Raw genomic sequence first — 21,111 nt, 5'->3', positions numbered from 1 at the left:
TTTCTCTTCTAGTCATTCAGCTTTTAATGGAAAAACACCGTAAGTGTGGAGGCGAGAGAGAGAGAGAGAGAGAGAGCTGACACAGACCCTGTCTGTGTGGGCGGGGATTGTCCGTTATACGCAGGTTTCATTTAGTGTTCTTCCCTTTTCGCAGAGATAATGTTAAGAACATATTGAAGGCTATAATGCCTTGAAGAACAGAAAACGTTGGACATGATGACCCCCCCCCCCCCCCCCCGCCCCCCAGTGAGGATGAGAATAAAAAAAGGCTTTTTTTTTACATTCACCTTGCCTACCCATGACCGACACGTCGGTCAGAAGCAAGAAAAGAAAAACCGGAAACGCATTGCAAAAATCGACAGTTTGCATTAAATCTGTTTAGCATATTTACTGTATATATAACATCTGTAATGTAATATATATATTAAATATATATATTTATAGTCAATGTGTGTGTGTGTGTGTGTGTGTGTGTGTGTGTGTGTGTGTGTGTGTGTGTGTGTGTGTGTGTGTGTGTGTGTGTGTGTGTGTGTGTGTGTGTGTGTGTGTGTGTGTGTACTTCTTCAATAGAGTTTACTTTCATAACACTGATTGAAATCATTACCCTGCAGAAAAAACACTGTCAGTATAGGCGTGTGGGACGAGCATTAAAAATAAAAAAAGTGACCACGTACGACTACGTACAAGTGCTTGATTGTCTCACTAAATGTCTCAGTGTCTCCTGGGAGACCATCTCCATCCTCCATACCTGCTGCTGCTGCTGCTGATCCTTAGCTGTGAGGGACAGGAACGCAAAAGAAAAGAAAAGAAAAGAAAAGAAAAGAAAAGAAAAGAAAAGAGAATGAAAAAGAGAATAAAATAAAATTCAAAAATAATAGGGATAAGAACGAGATGTAATGCATGCCTGATATATAGTTCGCAGCATCCCCACAAAAATAGCTGATGTGTGTGCTTGTAGATCGGCTATTTTGGGGAAAGAAAGAAAAAGAAAATAAACAAAAGAAGAAGAGGAGGTGTAAAAGCCTGATTCATATACTTCCACCGTACTGTGGCGTCACTTGCCGATAATAGCCGATCTACCGTTACAAGCTCGTAGAGTAGATCGTCTCTGTCGGGTGGAAACCTCATACGACCAAAACACTTTGGATTCAAATTCAAAAGGGTAGCAAAAGGGCCCGAGCGCCGGGCAGCTGGCGTAGCTGTCTGGGCACCTTGGCTGGTAATCCAGTCTGGCAGTGTGCTACGGGTTCGACTCCTGATCCCGACGGACTCCACTGCGTGTTCCGGTCAGCCTACCTTCATCTATCCCTCTATCAATAAAAAGGAAAAAATAAATCTTAAAAAAGGGTAGCAAAAGTAATCAAATCGACAAGCTCAAAACGTGTCGCTTTGCACCGCGCTTCGAGCTTGTGGATCTGCTACTCTTGTTGCTTTTGTGTGACACTGTAGTATGATCAATAAGGGCATTACTGTACGACCAAAACACAAAAAGTTTAAATATGGAGATAAGAGGTTTCTGCCCAACAGCAACGAGATACTGTAGGCTTGTAGATCGGCTATTATTGGCAAAAGCGCTCCGCGGTGCACCGGAGGTCTAAAAGAAGCATGAGGAGGACTCAGCTGGGTTCATGCAGTGGGCTGGGCAGCAGTGTGCATGGTGGACACCCGTACAGTTTGACATTTATATTTATATGATATAAGGTTTCCTTCCCTGCAACCCTGCCTTTAGGTCTCTTCATTGTATATCTTGGTGGGTGCAACAGAGACAAGGAGGGTGTGTTTGTGCTTTGTGTGTGTGTTCATGTGTGTGCGCGCGCTCGCTCGCGTGCATGCGTGTGTGCGTGTGTATGTGTGTGTGTGTGTGTGTGTGTGTGTGTGTGTGTGTGTGTGTACGTGCGTGTGTATATATACTTGTGTTACTGTACTTGTAAAGCCCAAACCACACAAAAGGGTCGGTTCGGGACAAAACGTTTTTTAAGGTAAACCACACCAATGCAACTCATTGAGTTGCATTGGTGTGGTTGACCTTAAAAAAAGTTTTGTCCTGACCCTTTGGTGTGGTGTGGGCTTAAGGGTCAAATGTCCCAACAAGTATAATAGAATTTGAGAAATAGAGTGATGTGAAGCCAATTTCCCTGGTCCTATTTAATTTAGTTAGGGTAACAAATTAGGGAAATATTCAGATTGGGGTTAGGGTTGGAGTTTAGCCTGAGATAATTGTGTAGTTGCGCTGCAGTGTCACGCAGTGATAATGTTCGGTGCACGGCTCCTAAAATGAAGATGTCCTCACAAGTATAGTAATAAACGCACGCTTGTGTGTTGTGTGTGTGTGTGTGTGTGTGTGTGTGTGTGTGTGTGTGTGTGTGTGTGCGCGCGTGTGCGTGCCTCTACTGCCACTTCATTTGCTTGGAGCCATGAGGTAAATCCGGGAGGTTCTCATCAGTCCTGGTCGGGGGCAGGTTGTCCGGCGCCGACCAGCGCCTTTTGCGCGGCCGTGGCCGCTCCGTAGCGGAGGAGGAGGTGTCCGCAGGAGAGGAGGGAGGCGGGGCCAGAGAGGCGGGAGGAGGAGGAGGAGGAGGAGGAGGAGGAGGAGGAACCGACGGGTGGTGAGGAAGGGGTGGCGGTGGAGGGGGAGGCGGCATCTCCTCCCTGTTGGAGGAGCTGCTGGAGGAGGAGGAGTGCACGCGGTGGGACCTTGAGGAGCCGGAGCGCACGGTGCTGTGCGTCCGGTGGGCGGAGGTGGCGGGAGGTGTCGGGGTGAGGGCCAGGCAGACGTCTCCCTCGGCCAGCTGGCGGCAGGGCAGGCCGTAGAGCTGCGTGGTTCTCTGGGGACAGCAGGAAGACCATCCTCGGTCGCGCACGAAGAACGGATACTCCACCAGGACCTTCAGTAACTCCTGCACACAATGGTAAATGGTGCATTTATATAGTGCCTTTATCCAAGGCACTTCATAGCGCCTTTATCCAAGGCGCTTTACATAGATTGTGCATTACATTCACCCATTCATACACCGATGGTGGCAGAAACCAACCAACCAACCAACCTGCGCATCACGTGAAATTCAGGGTTCAGTTCATCACCACTTTAAAGGAGCATTCAGTGATTTGGGTGATTTGGAAAACCCCCCGGTCTGCCCCGGTAACAAGATGTGCACATGCATGCACTACAGTGGGGGGATACGCGACAGGCCAACAGCACGATCATGATTGGCGGAAGGCCCCTCTCTATCCTGATTGGATGAAGGCTGGGCCACCTAGACAAAAACAAGGTTTTTTGACACCAGGGGTTAACTGGGGACAGGGAGGAACTCATTATATGGTCAGCACACTCTATAGTAGGGAGGATTATCACAACAAAACAAAACAATAAGTGATATTTGAATTAAGTGAAATCACTGAATATACCTTTAAATCTGGCGGCCCTATTTTGGGTTTTATACCGCTGATCCGACCAATTCACAATATGTCTGAGTCATAGTGTCGGAGGCTTTGTCAGAGTATCCGTTGTACCCGTCTGTCTGTGTCCCTTTTGTGCCCATATATGGAGATGTCTGTTTCTTTCTGTCTACCTGTGTTTCTTTCATGCCCATCTCTAGCTGTCAGTCCTTGTCCCTTTCATTGCGATATACAGGTCTCTGATGTCATCAGTATAATGTCCATATATGGCCATGTCCCCTTTTGTGGCCAAATATGGAGCTGACTGATTTGTTTGTGCCTGATGCCATGACACATGGGGTGATAACATACTCCATATTTGGGCTGCATGCATTGGGAACTCCTTGGCTGAGTCATCGACATAAGCATGACATGGTCTGTACTCCTTTAAGCCAATTTTAATATATATAGGACAAGGAAGATTTCCCTAATTTTCAAAGATTTAGAAAGATTTGAGAAAATAAGCTACAAAACAATGCCTTGCAATGGGATTCATCTGATTGCATTTATGTGCTTGAGGCAGACACTATAGGTGATCTGCTAACAATAGTGTTTGCAGAAGTTGTCAAAAAAAACACCTGTAATGGTGATGTAAGAGCCAATGTCTAATTCATATTTTCTCGTATTTTATTATTGTCTTTTATTGCATTTGAGCTTTAATACTGGTGAGTAGCTTTCGTGTTCAGTATATTACTGTTTAAAGTAAATTGGTAAACAGCGCCCCCTATGGTATGAATCAGTATTGCTGCAGCTGAGCATTGAGCAGGTTAATTGGTCTTGATTTAACGAAATAGAGTGAAGAAGACAGTCAGACGCTAGTTTGTTTGACACGTGGAATACAACTGTCTTGACCGTAATTTCGGGCATTTTTGTTCTTATTGGAACATGGCTTCCAGTCAAGATAACAGAAGACAAACTGTACTTTGTGCAAGGACTGTATTTTTTGTTTCTTTTTTGTGTGCATTTTCTGTACTGCTGGATTATTCAGTAAACTCCGTGAACGTCAATCTGCTGCCTGGAGTCTGTGAGTACTGTGGTCCAGTTTCTGCATTTTGGACTTGCAAATACAGTAGCCTAGTAGCCTAATAAGCCCCACCTGTAAATACATGTAGGCCTATCATACAAGCCTGCTTCAAACTAGTGAAAGCAATTGGAATTGGAATGGAATTACTATTTTTAGAAAAAGTATGCCACTACATCTAGTCAAAACAGTTTCCATATGAATGGAAACCTCTAAGAAAGGGCATGAGAGAACATTTTGAATCACTATTTTTAGAAAAATTATGCCACTACAGGTGACAAATATACCAGTAAGATTAGGCGTACAGTTCATTAAAAATAAGTTTGGTTTAGCTGAAAAAAGTGACACAGCATTAATTCAAAATAAGTTCACTTCACTCACTTCACTTCACCCATTTTCAACCTTATCTTCATATAATTGGTCCTCATTAAAACTACAGCCTTTCTCTACCTTGCTCTAAAGAGTCTAAACAAACATTAAAAGTAAGGAAGTATATGATCATGACCACATGTTGAAATTAGGTGAAGTGACTGCCTAGGAGGAAGCCAGTGGTGTAAACTATAAAGTAACCAAGTACATTCACTCAAGTACACAAGTAACATTTTGAGGTACTTTTACTTTACTGGAGTATTTCTAATTTCCAGTACTTTTACTTCTACTCCACTTCATCCCAAATATTGTACTTTTACTCCACTATGTTTGAATTTTGATTATAACAAATAACATACATTAACCACTTCATTCCGGCCATTTGAAAATAGCCAATCTACAAGGTCACAATGACATTGAGCTGCTATTTTCATTTTTGAGTGGTGCAACCACTCCAAGGAACAGCAATGTCCATATCGTCCCTATGTCCGTCCCTATGTTTGAGTGGGCTGTTGCACCACTCACTTCAGACTGGTCTGATTTTTTTAATACATTTTATACATTTGAAAACATTCTTCATACTTTCTACGTTTGGTACTTTAAGTAGCCTACATTTTGATACCAATACTTTTGTACTCAGGTTAACTTTGAATTGCAGACTTTTACTTGTAACAGTATTTCTACATTGCAGTATTGAAACTTTTACTTAAGTAGAACATGCGACTACGTTTTTCCAGCATGGTGGAAGCTGACCTGAGTGTTGCGGTCGGTGAGCAGGACCTGCAGGTGGCTGAAGCCTTGTGCGTTGCCGGGGCCGATGAGCAGCACGGTGCACGTGCTGAGGTGGAACTCCGGCGAGGTGTCGGCGCTCCGCAGGAAGTCCTCCGTCCGCAGCTCCTCCACGCGCTTCAGCCGTCCGCTGGCCAGCTCGATCAGGGAACCCTTGGCGAAGTGAGGTAGGAGCGCGGGGGGGGATTGTTGAGGGGCCGGCGGAGAGGCGTGAGGACGGGAATGCCGCCCGGGGGACAACTCTCTCCCCCGGTCTCTCTCTCGCCGGCGCTCTCGCTCGTCTCTCTCTCTGTCCTTGTTGTTGTCGTGGTGGTGGTCTCGCTCCTTGTCCCTGTCTCGGTCTTTGAGTCTGTCCCGCTCTCGCTCCTGTTGCCTCTCTTGGTCTCTGTCCCGCTCGCGGTCTCGCTGGGGCCTCTCGTGGCTGTTGAGCACGCTCAGGGGCGAGTGTGCCGAGGTCCGGGGAGCGTGCGGCCGGGGCCCCGGCTCCCTGTGCAGGCTGTACTGAGGCGTTCCTGAGGGGCCGTACAGAGGGTAAGCCTGGGCGTGGGGGCTGTTGTTGTACACGGAACCCAGCGAGTAGTAGATCTGGGCCTCGGATGGCAGGCCCAGGGGTTCGAGCAGCCCCCCTCTGCCTGCCCGGGGATCCGGGCCCAGGCGATGGGGACTGACGGAGAGCAGACCGGAGCCGGTCTTTACCGTCCCGTGGGGGTCCCTGTCCTGCAGAGAGGAATGTGTCTCCGGGCCCTCCTGAGCGTGGGGGTCTGAGAAAAATGGCCCTCCCGTTTGGACACGGCCCGCCATTTCCTCCTGCTGCCTCCGGCCGCCGTTGGCGTGGGAACCGTGGGGACCGTCCAGCCTGGTTCTGCTGCTCTCGGCACCGTAGTCTCCTGTAAGGGGCGGTCTGGAGGTGGAGACAGCCCTGCTGCCCGACCCGTCCAGACCGTTAGGCCTCTTCCCTTGCAGGTAGCGGTTTCGGCCCTCGGCCAGGCCGGGGTCGGGAGGATACAGAGGAGGGTGGCTGAACAGGTGGGACGGAGAGAACAGAGCCGAGCTGTAGTCCCTCCGGACGCTGTTGAAGTAGGACCACATTTCCCGGGAGTCTGCCGGGAAGGGTGTTTTGAAGGAGGAACTCGCCGAGGACGTCGGGGGGGCAGGCGGAGGTGGCAAGCTGAGGGGCCTCTCTGCGCGGAGGGGCCCCTCTCCTCGAAACCACCGGGAGTGGTGCGGGAGAGGCGAGGAGAGCGGGTCCTCCCTCCAGGATGGAGAAACCGAACCCCTTCTCTCTTGTCCCGGGAAAAGGGGAAGGGGAACAGAGGGTGAGTAGGCCAGGTGCCATGGCAGGGGCAGGGAGACACCTGGTGGTGCCGGGGCAGGGATGGGCGGAGGAGGAGAGGGGAGGAGGTGGGGGTTGGGGTTAGTCAGAGCCCTGTCGCCGTCGCTGGCCTCCCTCGCTCCCTCCCCTCGCCCCGAAGCAGACCGGCTCCGGAGGGGCAAGGGGGGCTTGAACTCGTCCAGAGGGACGTGCTGCTGCTCCCCCGCCGAACCTTGCCGAGACTCCCTCTTCTTGGGAGGGAGGCACTCTTTGCCACGGTCGGGGCTGGGATTCATGGGTGGGCTCCAGCGGCAGTGTTGGGCCCCCTGAGTGCGGGCGCAGGCTAGGTCACATGGGCCTCACGCGAGAACGAGGGGTGCAGCGAGAGGGGTGGGCCTCTACACGGCATCACTGTCCAGTCACTGTTGACGTCCTACAGCTGAAGCACCACTCACCTGCAGCCGGGGGAGCAGAGAGGCAGAGGTTTTTAAAAAAAGCCACCTGGCATGTAGGAGCCACCATGGATACCTTCGGCTTCGGGATACCCTTTGGTTGTACAGTTTGTAGCAAAGCTTGTAAATAAGCTAAGAGACATTTTTGTTGTACCGTTTGTGGCAAAAGCTTGTAAATATCTAAGAACCACACAGAAGAAAACCCTTTACCTGTACTTTTTGTGGCAAAAGCTCTCACACTTTCTTTCTTTTCCTGCCTTGATCTCCTTACCCTCCCCCTCTTCCCTCTTTGTTTTTCTTGGAAAAAAATGACACAATGGGAACTATGCAAAAAAAAGAATTTCACTGCACTGCATGATTCTTCAAGTAATGTGCATTAAAGTACAGATTTTGTACTTCCAGTGTTGTCAGAATTCATACCATATATATTTTGTATCATTTTCCACATAATTGATCCAAATTTTACGTAGCAATCGTTTATTGCTGTAATTTACTTTCTGCATTCGGACACATTACATCAGATTTTCACATTCTTACTAGAGAATTCAGTGTCAAAACTTGTTGGTATATAGTTGCCCACACACACACACGCACGCACGCACGCACGCACGCACGCACACACACACACACACACACACACACACACACACACACACACACACACACACACACACACACACACACACACACACACACACACACACACACACGCACTGTTATAGCCTAACAAAAGGTTATAAACTCTTCAGTATTTCTGGTAGCTGCATCAATGTGGATTAGTCATCATGTACTGTACAGAACTGAAACCACCAGACTTACTAGTCCCATTCAAACACACACAACTCCCACAAGTGCTCTATAAATATGCAGCATTACGTGTGCCCAGTGCAGTTCACAGGCAGTGCGCTACAAATACACACGCACTGCACGCAGCGGGACACTTTTCATCTCATAACTCCCCAGTCCCGAAGGATGATTGCAATTTGCAATCATGTACATCTGTTTTAATATGTACTAGATATATTTTAATATGTAGATGTGTTTTTTTTTTTCATTTTCCTTTTTCATGAACCACCCCCACTGTAGCCTCAGGGTGCTTTTCATGTCCTATATAAGCTCTCACTAGTGGTGTGTTGTCTCTCTGTCGGATAGACATACAGACACAGTGTTGTGTTGTCTCTCTGTCGGATAGACATATAGACAGTATAATACAGTACTGTGTAATAAGTACAGTACAGTATAAAACAGTACTATCCAGTATAATACAGTACAGTGTAATATGTACAGTACAGTATAAAACAGTACAGTATAATTCAGTACTGTGTAATATGTACAGTACAGTATATAACAGTACAGTATAATACAGTACTATGTAATATGTACAGTACAGTATAAAACAGTACTATACAGTATAATATATTATATAGTACTATCCAGTATAATACAGTACAGTACAATGTAATATTATATACAGTACAGAACAGTAGGCACACAGACAGAAATCAAAATCCCCCCTGGCAGACATATCCACGTCTTATACAGTACTGCACTGCACTCCCACAGTGACACACACCGTCACCAGTGGTCACCACCCACTCTCACCCAAATGCTGTTGTCAATGATGCTGTTGACACGTTTGTAATCGCGCGCGCGCGCGTGTGTGTGTGTGCATGCGTGCATGCGTGCGTGTCTGTGTGTGCATGCGTGCGTGCATGCGTGTGTGTGTGTGTGTGTGTGTGTGTGTGTGTGTGTGTGTGTGTGTGTGTGTGTGTGTGTGTGTGTGTGTGTGTGTGTGTGTGTGTGTGTGTGTGTGTGTGTGTGTGTGTGTGTGTGTGTGTGTGTGTGTGTAAACTGCAGCATTTTCTCGCTCAGTATGGGGGTGTTCCACTTAATTGTTCTCCAAATGTTCTAAGTGAACGCCTTTGAAGTGATGTTTGCCTCGGCGCCGGGCCAGCTGTTCCCCCATGGGGCCTACAGATCCCATAGGCCAGAGAGACGGTGGCACACTGTCCAACTTTGCGAGGAAAATCACGTTCATCTATCATCGGTTTGAACACATACTGTGAGGGGCTGCATTAAATGAACGTTAAAGGATTCCACTGGAATTCACATTTGGTGGTCAACTATGATCAAATAGTACTTGTACTAGTAATCTTTGTGTGAGGAATACAATGAAATCATGCAAAGTGCACTGTCTTGTCTGTCACATCACATGCAAAAGCAGACGTTTCTGTGGCTACCAAGGTGGGGGGAGACTTTTTTTAACCGGCCCACACGTGCGTTCCTCGCCCACGTGTGCGCGGACAGCATTAGTTTCACAGTAAACCGCCCAAGGATAGAACCGCAGAATTTTCGATTGTTAACTGTTACGTTTAATTGAATAATTTCTTAATGGCGATTAATCGATTAACTATTAACATACTTGTGACGCATGAGCTCACAATGTGTCTCCTTGTGCACACACACACACACACACACACACACACACACACACACACACACACACACACACACACACACACACACACACACACACACACACACTTACTTATGCTTACTTAATAGCTATACCCCTTCACTGTCATTGCATATACAGAACAGATGATAGATGACAAGTTTGTATTGATATTGTCTACAACAGTGGAATCCCACTCTACCTTGTTCCCCTGTGCCACCACCACTGTGCCAATACCACTTCTGCCAGACTGCCATGAAGTGCCGGCCGCACACACCCAAACGTCTGTCTGACCAGACTGCACCCTTTACCAAGTCTGGACCGCCTCATCTCTCCCGTCTAACTCACAGCCACACAGTCGCCATGGTAACCGGATACACACACACACACACACACACACACACACACACACACACACACACACACACACACACACGACACAGGGTTAGATGGGGATAGTCAGGCAAAGCGGTCGACGCACTTGCTCCAAAAAAAGCACAAGTGTTGCAGAGGGACAAGCGGTTAGTGCCGTCTGAGTGGATTCCAGTGGGTGTGATGCTCCTTATCGCCACACGAGGAACATTCATTTTCCCTGACTGCTACTTGTCTGCAGACACAGACGACGGTGAAGTGAGTTCAAAAACTTCAAATTGCAGGATTTATCCAATCAGATCTCTCTTCAAGTAAAGTGCTGCAATCAGTAGTCCGGAATATCACTTCAAACATGCAACCTACTGCAGGAAGATGTCACCAAATGTAATCACTCAGAAAAAGGACATTTGAAAGTTGGGTTCAAAGGGCATGCCAGTAGTTTATCAGATAGTGTGTCGATCATACAGTGTCCCTGGTTTGATTCAGGAGCTGAGCCTTCTACCCCCAGCTTCCTCTCACTTTATGCTCTTGTCTAAATAAAGAAGAAACCGTATTTTTGACAGTACACACACACACACACACACACACACACACACACACACACACACACACACACACACACACACGTATGTATGTATTCGTATACTATTTTATACTTTCTAAAGCTTAACAGGCACTTGAACAGAATAATAATTTCTTCGCATCTCATCTCGTCTCTCATCTCTTCATGACATCACATTGATGTAATATTGTGGAAGGAATTGCCATCAACAAGATAGTAATGGAGCAAAATATCATAAAATGACTTGCAGACAGGATGCAAACTATCTCCATCTGGTCTTTCTGATTTAAATTACCATAATTATAAAAGTTACAAATACCTTGCTAAGTGAGTTGTACAACTTTGTTTTTGTTCAACATTTTATTTTGGCAGTTTTGGTCCTCTAGATTTGACATGATGTTGATTTCAGAAATGTCAGGCTCAAATATACCTATTTTCAGCACAGATATTTTGACGTGTCTGATGATTACAACAGCATTAATTCTGAGTGTAACTTGAACTCTGAGAATGAGATGAATGGAACAGGACTTTACAGTGCACAGTGCACAATATGCTGGCCAACAGAGCCACCACAAGCCAACTATAATGTCACAATGTCCTAACAATGATAATCCTAATGTCATAATGTCATTGTGTCCTCAGCTGTGCTATGGCACGTCCTCACTTGCTGTGTAAATCTAAACCTGGCAAGAAAGGCGAGAAACGGAACAACATAATAGTGGATGTTGGCACAATATACCTCCTATACACACATCATGCAACCTTCATTTAACGACTGAAATGTACAAATATACAGATTAGCACTTGAGCAGGGGTCATCAATATGTCCGTACACGGACAAATGTGTCTGTGGCAAAGAGACAAGAAATGGCGATGACCCCTGAATTTGAGGATTATTCGGTCTACAGCTGCACTGAAACTGGAACTAGTGTGTTTGTAACATCAAGACAAGCTCTGTCAAAACAGCTGTTTCACACAGATGTGGGTGATTATTATTTGCCTTTGTATGAACGATCTACAGCGCCTTCGATTGCCAAAATAATTCTTTGTATTTTTCTTTTGCCAAGGACTGGACTGATTGCATTCCTGTCAATGTAACTGCAAGAAAACATGCTCTCTTTGCACTCTTTATTCAGAGTTAAATTAATGTAACATCGGGATCTTTCAGGGTGTCTGCTCGTTTGAATGGCCTTGTTTTTCTTTCTTCAGTCATCTTACATAACTAATATAAATCAAGAAAATATCAGCGCCACTCATTTATGCTATCACGCCTTTTACACACACATACCTGTTTCATATTTCTTTTGTATTTAACATTCCGCCTCATGGCCTGGCTCAGCGGCACTTTGGCTGGTAATCCAGTCTAGCCGTGTGCCGCGGGTTCGACTCCCGATCCCGACGGCTTTTACTGCATGTCACCCCCCCATCTCTCTCCCCATTTTCTGTCAGCCTACTGTCTGTCCCTCCATAAAATATATAAAATAAAGGTGAAAGCCACAAAAAAAAACATTAAAAAAAAAAACATTCCGCCTCACAGTCAAAGTCACCAAACTTGTGAACACACTCATCAGCAAAATGTAAACTAACTTTAACTAGTAACTTTAAAAGTATGATTAGGACTCAAAAGACATGAGAGCTTGCAGACAGACGGACGGACGGACAGACAGACAGACAGACAGATCTCCTTTCCCCCCTCCCCCTTCTCTTCCCTTTCTTTATTTTTCTTGGAAAAAATGTCACGATGGGAACTACACAAAAAACAAATTTCACAACTTTTTTACCTGTGAAACTGTTAAAGCTGATACTGAGACAGACAGACAGACAGACAGACAGACAGACAGACAGACAGACAGACAGACAGACAGATACGGAATGCTGATTATGACAGAATTATAGTTGGTATAGCATTTGAGAGCCAATGTCCAGTAGAACTGACCTTATAGTCATGGCGGACTACCCAGTGTTTCCATTCATATTCCAGTGCTCCCTGCAGGGGGTCAGCCTACTCGTCGCCCCCACCACACTGCACTGCACTGTAGCCTACTGTACTCACTGTACTGTTACTTCCAGTTAACAGCTGCAGATACCAGCAGCTCCAGCAGCAAACTGCCTCTGATCTCTATACAGTGTAATGTGTGAAATGACACGAGCAAAAACCCTCCAAACTGAGGGAACACGCTCTGAGTGACAGCCTGCTATCACTCTGTCGCCTATCTGTGTGTGTCTGTGTGTGTGTGTGTGTGTGTGTGTGTGTGTGTGTGTGTGTGTGTGTGTGTGTGTGTGTGTGTGTGTGTGTGTGTGTGTGTGTGTGTGTGTGTGTGTGTGTGTGTGTGTGTATGTAAAGGACTGAGGAAATGAGTAATATCTGGAGAATCATGTCTGCTCTGCAAAGCCACACAGACCAGTTGCTGCTGCCGCCCACTTGCCTTATGCATCATGTACAATATACTAGCCTACACAGTACCACACTGTCGACTGACTTTGCAAGCTAACAACTTGGGCACACATGGCATACACACATATACGCACGCACGCACGCACGCACACACACACACACACAAACACACACACACACATTTATACATGCAACGCACTCTCGGAATATTGTCAGATTAGATAATATTTTGCCATTATAAGCTATTATGTTGCTCTTGAGTTCCACCTACTAAAACAGACATTAATTCCATTCACGCTCGGCGCTCGCTATTAACGGAACATAAGTGAGGTACGTTTCAAAAGACAGGAAAGCAGATAAAAGAGAGGGAAGGATAGAAGAGAGGGGAGACAGACAGAGAGCGAGCGAGAGAGGGGACGAGTTTCATCCCACACACTCACACACATTCAGGCTTCTGTTGCTGCCTCTGACTCAAAACCAAACCCCTCTCTCTCTCACACACACACACACACACACACACACACACACACACACACACACACACACACACCCACATGCACGCACGCACGCACATGCCTGTTTTTTTGTTCTTTTAATCCACTTTAAACCCAGCAAACTCCATTGAGACAAACCTGCTAAAAGCGTCTTAGAAATACATTTGAAATGAATTGACTTGCACACAGGGAAGATTCAGTCCATCAGAAGAACGACTGCACTGAGAGCTCCCTGAGACATACATGGCTTATGTCGTTATTAAGTGTGCTTATATGGCTGGACTGTATTATTAATACCAGGAATCTTCAACGTTTTTTTCCATAGGCCAAGAACCCCTTAACTGACAGAGAAATGAAGCAGACCCCCCCCCCCCCCCCCCCACTACATATTTTTGTCTAAAATGATGTTGCAGATAAAAACTTTTTCATAGATAAGCTTCATAGACTTGTGTAAATGGTTGTGTAAATTAATAACCTCTTTGCCGAAAATAGGCAATCAACAAGAGCTTGTAGATTTGCAATGTTCTGCGATTGTTTCGCCCAGAATAGATATGATCCCATGGGGGTCCTGGACCCCCTGTTGAAGTCGGCATCAGCCAGAATCTGTGAGGGTCCAGTGCCTTATTGACTGCACAAAGTCAGAAACCTGCCAGAGAAGAAACTATTTACAGAATGCTAAACAGGGCAGAGGTTGAAAATATAACAGCATGCAAATGAACACCCTACTACTCCCCGAGAAGGACCAGGGTCAAGTCAGGCTTCATACAAACCTATCGTTGTTGTTGGGTGGAAACCTTGTATGTATATTTTAAAACCTAAAAATGTGTTGAGCTTTATACATCTGCTATTTTCACTGCTTTTGTACTATACTTGTATGGTGAAGTATATGCATTTACAACACGACATGCAGTGGCTCAGGGGTAGAGTGACCAGTTCGAACCCGGGCTCCCCCAGAGTTAGTGTCGAAGTGTCTTTGAGCAAGACTCTGAACCCCTAATTGCTCCTGATGTGCAGGTTGGTACCTTGCATGGTTTCCTCCGGCATTGGTGTGAGTGAATCGGTGAATGTAATGCACAATCTATGCAAAGCGCTTTGGATAAAGGTGCTAAATAAATGCACTTACCATTTACAAAGAAAAACTAAAACATGGCCTGACATCATACCTGACAGCAATGATGCAGTAATTTTGGAGCAGCACATGATAGGACTTTTTATCCACGGCTGTATATTTTATTGAGAAGACTTTTCCTGCTTAGTTAATACCACCAGACCATACATCAACAAGGCAACCATTTAATTCAATCAAAGACGTCGCCTGAATTGAACAGTGCAGCATAAATTGAAAACGCAGCACAGCGACGGTGGACTAGACATCACAGGAAATAAAGAGACATGTGGGAGGGCATTACCTTTATTAACAGTTGTGGCATTCACTGAATGTGTGTGTGTGGGTGTGGGATGATGGCACTTTCGAAATGAGACCGTTTAATTTGCTTAAGTCTGACCACAGCCAAAGTACTTTGTACTGAATATATGCGTGGGATTGTTAGAAACTATAATAAAAACATTTGAGGACACAATGCTCGAGGTAAAGTACTAACATTTTTCAAAATGTGCCAAACAGTGATGCGCTATGACTGTGAGCTAGTAAAAAATGTTTTAGTGGAGTAAAAAGTGCCTGAAGAAGGTCCGGAGGGACTGAAACGTTGCCTTATTAAATGAAAAAACGCTTGTACTGAGCAGATACACAGTGTGTGGGTGTATTTTCATTCCTTTCATTGTTGTCCACTGGCCTACGCACCTGTGCATACGCCTGATCTCTAGGTGTGCAAAAGCTTTTTTCCTACAGTGGAGTAAAAAGTTAAATATTTTCTCTGAGATGTAGTGGAGTAGAAATAGGATAATAAGAAGGAATTACTAAAAGTACCTCACATTTGTACCGTGCTTTCACAGTTAACAGTGTTAATGTAGTCACAATCACTCTCAATTTGTCAATATAAATGTGCCAATGATAAAAAAATGAAAACATCACATTAATGGGAATGCTTCTATTCATAATTGCATTAATTTATGTTAAATAAACCACAAGTTAGTCAGGGCAAGCACAGCTGATTTATACATGATTTATGACAAGTAGTAACTGACATAAGTCATCATTATGTTTCTGCATAATTAGTTCCATGAAGACTTTAAAGTGCTTGAAACAAGTAGTTTATTATGTGTGGGCAGCAATTAGACAAGTTTGTTAACAAATTTGAACAAATCCTGTACAGTAAAAATATGTGTTCACTTTATTTGTACTGTAATTAAATTAACTCTATGGACTTTACTGTGTTTATATCGGAGAGCAACTAATTCGTGACAAGGTTCCAGAGACATACTTTGGCTTTGATTTTGCTAATCATTTAATAATTTTTCATTTAAAAACACTTAAACTCGAAGGTCATTTACATAGATCTACTGTTCAGTGCTAAATGTAAATAGAAGTAATTAAATGAATGTAGCGCATGCATGTTTTCTTTATACTGCGTGCGTGTGTGCGTGCGTGTGTGCGTGTGTGCATGCGTGCGTGCGTGCGTGCGTGTGAGGTTGACTCCACTGACATGCAAAGCAATGTGTTTCTAATTAATTAATTACATCAAAACCCAGCGACACACATCAATATTGGGTGAACAACACTGGCACAGTCATAATGAAATGGAAAGAGAGAAAACACACTTGGCCTTCTTTTAATTCATCAAAGCAAATTTACTACAACCAGGACACACACCGCTACAGAAATGACTGCCGAGCTCCACTTATATATACACATATAGGTTATGATATTCATCTGCAATCTGAAGACACACACGCACGCACGCACGCACGCACGCACGCACGCAGACACACACACACACACACACACACACACACACACACACACACACACACACACACACACACACACACACACACTGTCAATCACTGCTGAGACACCCCCGCCCTCTCCCTTCCCCCCAGGCTTTGAGCTACTTACAGTACGCTGTCTGTCAGACTGACGCACGCACGCACGCACGCACGCACGCACGCACGCACACACACACACACAGAGAGTTCCATGCGGAGACAAGAAAGGTCAAATGAGTCAAACTACACCAAATACTGTACATCAGAACAAATACTGTACAGAACAACAGGGTGTCAATATACTAGGCCACAAGATTCTATAGATGAAATATTATACAGTATACACAGCATACGAGACACGTGCCCAGTCACTCCTTACACACAGACACGCACGCACGCACACACACACACACACACACACACACACACACACACACACACACACACACACACACACACACACACACACACAGTGATGGAAGTATTTTTCTTTTACTTAAATAAAATAAAAATAAAATAAAACCACAATGTAGAAATGCTCTGTTAAAAGTAAAAGTGTGGTATTCAAAATGTACTTGAGTAAAATTACTAAAGTATGGGCATCAAAGTGTATTTAAAGTAAAAGTAGCCATTGAAAGTTTTCAAAGTGTATAAGTTTTTGTACAGCTTGTAGATCGCCTATTTTTAAATAGCCTATAGGAGAATCCAAGTGGTTAATGTATATACATATATATATACACGCCCGTCAGATCAACATGGAATGAATTCTGTACTGGCCATATACAGTAAGGAGCATGTCTTGAGTGTACAGTCTTTGATGAGGTCAGATCAACATATGAAATGTCAGAACAGGTCAGCTCCATATAGTATATGGAGATCTAAGGGTGGTAGCGGGGGCATTCTCTTGAGTGTACAGGGTTTGATGAGGGCCCAGGTAGGTCCGGGCCTTAATTTTCGGGCCTGTTGAGAACTCTAGTTTTCTCCGGCTGCCGGGCGCGGCTGCACTAATAACTCTAGAGTTTGAATGGACAGGTGGGCCTATGACATCAGGGTCTCCACATCTCCATCCCTGATGATGTCACATGATGTCACGAGACCTGGGGACCATATATGGTGCCCGACCAACACACTGATGGTGCCCGACCAACAAACACACTGACGGGAAATGCACGATTCCATAGTTAACTGCGACCTTTGGTCACAATTACTGTATTTATTTTTGAGTGGTGTAAACCACTCCTACAACTGGCTTTGTTGTTGAGTGGTGTAAACCACTCCTACAACTGGCTTTGTTGTGCAGAAAAAATGAGCATGGTTGCTATGTTCACCCTGTTCACCCGGGTGTGATTTCATTACGTCAGACATGATTTCATTACGTCAGACAGGCTATATTACACCACTCAGTTCACACGGGTGTGATTTTTGAAATAATAATCTAAAATCGACATCGTAACTAGTAACTAAAGTTTTAAAATAATTGCCTGTAGTGGGGTGGGAGCAAAAGTATATCCACTAAAGTAAAAATACCTCAAAATGTTACTTTTATACCACACACACACACACACACACACACACACACACACACACACACACACACACACACACACACACACACACACAGACACGCTCCTGGACAGGAACCACATTCCGTACTCTGGGTACTTTTTTTCTTTTTCATGAGAAGGCTGTTTTGTGTTGGTTTTTCCTCCGGCCTCGTAGCCTGGATCAGATGTCTGATCACATTTCAGCTCGAGTGGAGATCTATGATGGACGTCTGATGCAGCAGAAATTTGTTGCTGAATGTAACAGATCTGACCGGAGAGGAGAGGAGGAGAGGAGAGGAGAGGAGAGGAGAGGAGGATGTAGAGGGCATGCTAAAGCCAAATGTATGCTTTGTCGCACAACTCTGTCGCTCGCCGATAATGTGTATTAATATATATAGGGCATAGCAGTCGCAGCCATTTTGCTGTGCTACAGATAGAAAACCCATATTTTTGGCCTGGACCGGCTTAGCAGTCCAGGCACCTTGGCTGGTAATCCAGCATGACAGTGTGTCGCGGGTTCGAGTAACTAAAGCCTGTACCCTAATTAAACCCATATTTTTCCCCATAGAGATTTCCAAAAATATTTATATAAATTATTTTAAGCCTGGAACTAAGTCATCCAGGCTCCTGGTGAATCATGAGTGACCATACAACATTTGATGATGTGTAAAAAAATGTTGAGAACTCTAACTTTGGGGCGGGTCCATCTAGAGTTTGAATGGACAGGTATCAGTCAAAAGGGAGACATCGAAGAGGAAGGACGGGTGGGGAAGGATCAACTAGGATGGCATGTCAGAACAGGTCAGCTCCATACTGTATGGTCTAAGGGTTTGAGGTTTGAGGTCAGATGTAGAGTTCCTGGCTGGCTCCATATATGCAGATCTAGGTGATGATCCAGTCTTCTCCATGTATGGCTATGCAGGGTTTGATGAGGTCAGTGTCGTGACTCGTGATCTTCATATATGGAGACGGCCAGACATGTAGCGTGTGACAGACGGACGGACTGACAGGTTTTGCAGGTTTTCATAGTAATAACAATAATATAGATTGTGAAGGCAGAAACGTCAACGCGTGCGCACATGTGTGTGTGTGTGTGTGTGTGTGTGTGTGTGTGTGTGTGTGTGTGTGTGTGTGTGGGAGAGAAGGGGATGAAGGGATGAAGGGAGTACTACAGTACTTAGTTGATCAGCCAGGTTAAGCTGGTCAAAGGACAGAGTGATATGGGTGATCTGGGTGGAGAGCCGGGTCAGCCAGCCACTGCACTGCACTGCACTGCACAGCCCGCCAACCACTGCTGGACAGTTAGCTAAGGACATTTAGTACTGTACTATGCCCCTTCTACAAATGCCTTAAAAAATCAGCACACACTTTCAAGATGTTTCAAAGATGTTCAAAAACAATTGTTGATGAACAAACTTGTGTAGATATGTTATTTTGGAATAGCCAATGCAAAAATCGAAAATGACACATGTGCTTTCCCAGTTTGTGCTGTAATAAATGACACTTGCCCACTGCTTGTAAATTTTGCTAGGATGGGTAAATGCAGAGGACACATTTCAACGTATGTGCAAGTATACAGTGACCAAAACATGATTTAAAAAAATACCCCAAAGGCACTTATTATAGACATCACAGATTTAATTAATGAACGATTCATTTATTATAGTACACATGCACGCGCAAAGGTTCCCAGGAGAGCTTGCACACACACATGCACATACTGAGATGCGCTACAATTATGTGCACATGCATACACCGCAAAAGTGTTAATTTACAAATGGGTGAATTACATTTTAAATTGAGGATTGTGTAACAGTCTACCGGCGTGACCTGTAGACTGTTACATATGGTACAATCCTTATAGTACCATATTAGACCCCTTTCTGTCTGCACTGCAATGAGGCCTAAATGAATGGAACAGATCCCACAGTCTCTACTATGATAGGGTCGCTGTCAGGTGGAACCCTTGTGTCCCAAAGTCATGATCTGTACCTTGGTCTGCTCCTCTGCCTTCTTTAGATTGATCTCCTGTTGTTTCGGCTATAATGTTCTTCAGCCTTTATGGATCTTTAGTTGCGTCCTAGATCTGTCCGTGTTCCTTATTTGACTTGTCTTTAGTTTGGTTGTTTTTGAATCGTATTGTATTTCTATGCCTGTTCTTCTGCAGGTGTCTCTTGTTTTGAAAAGTGTTTCCTGTCTTATAGTGTTCCCAGAACATTATTCTCCCTGTATATTTCAATATCTTCTTCTGTTAAACTCCTAGTATTCCTTGTGACTTTCCTTGTTGAGTTTCCTTGTTTCGGCTCCTAGTTTTGTGCGTTTTTTTGTGTGGTAATAAAACCCCTTGCATTTGACCTGTCTCTTGTTCTGTGCTTGGGTCTTACACCATCTGACTCACACTGTGACACCCAAACTGTTACTTTTCAGGAAATGGGAGAGGGTAATGTGTTCTAATCATAATGGAATCAATGGATCCAATGTACGTAGTCACAAGCTCTTGTTAATACCTTAAATTGGTTATAAAACTCAGACTTCACCACTTTCACTTTCCAGATTTCTTTCAATGATAGCGAAAACAGTTTCAAAAACAGTTTCACTACTTCTATGCGTCACTCTTGCGTAACAAAGTAGGGCATTCATTTACTAAAATAAAATAAATGTAAAGTTGGTATATGGAGATTTCTGCCAGACACTGACTATATATTTATAAGATATATAATGATGTTTTAATATGATATAGAGAAGAAGATACAGACTATCTTATGTCAGTATATTAGAGTCAGACCACATTGTTTCACATCTCAGGCTCTGAGAAACTGAAACAGACTCAATGTATTGCTGAGCTAATCCCTGTGAATCCTCATTTGGTACGGCCTAAGGCTGGCTTAGTACAGTTCTGGAAGGAAATCGCTCCCCCCTCCCCCCCGGTGCAGTGGTACAGGCCGTTAGCCCCTGGGGTATAAATAGGGCAGCTATGGCTCCTTAAGCTGGCTTTTACGCAGTATCAGTTAAAAATATGACTTGA

General features: G+C 44.7%; 2 protein-coding genes across 3 annotated transcripts in view; both read right to left on the bottom strand.

Moving 5' to 3' along the window:
- LOC306917415 (troponin C, slow skeletal and cardiac muscles) overlaps positions 1-21,111 on the bottom strand; it is a 368,649-nt gene that overhangs the window by 214,631 nt on the left and 132,907 nt on the right. The gene's annotated exons all lie outside the window — the stretch shown is intronic.
- The window catches only part of LOC306918030 (uncharacterized protein), a 29,696-nt gene continuing 10,733 nt past the window's right edge, over positions 2,149-21,111 (bottom strand). For both annotated transcript variants that reach the window (XM_079496019.1, XM_079496020.1), the window contains exons 2-3: positions 5,579-7,381; positions 2,149-2,897 (exon numbers count right to left, since the gene is read on the bottom strand). In XM_079496019.1, the coding sequence (XP_079352145.1) occupies positions 2,388-2,897; positions 5,579-7,222 (2,154 nt within the window). In that variant the 5' untranslated portion in view covers positions 7,223-7,381 and the 3' untranslated portion in view covers positions 2,149-2,387. The remainder of the gene's footprint in view (positions 2,898-5,578; positions 7,382-21,111) is intronic.

The sequence above is a fragment of the Electrona antarctica genome (assembly GCF_951216825.1).
Source record: "Electrona antarctica genome assembly, chromosome: 2".
Lineage (NCBI taxonomy): Eukaryota > Metazoa > Chordata > Actinopteri > Myctophiformes > Myctophidae > Electrona > Electrona antarctica.
The sequence above is the reverse complement of the archived record's forward strand: the minus strand, read 5'-3'. Positions and strand labels throughout refer to the sequence as shown.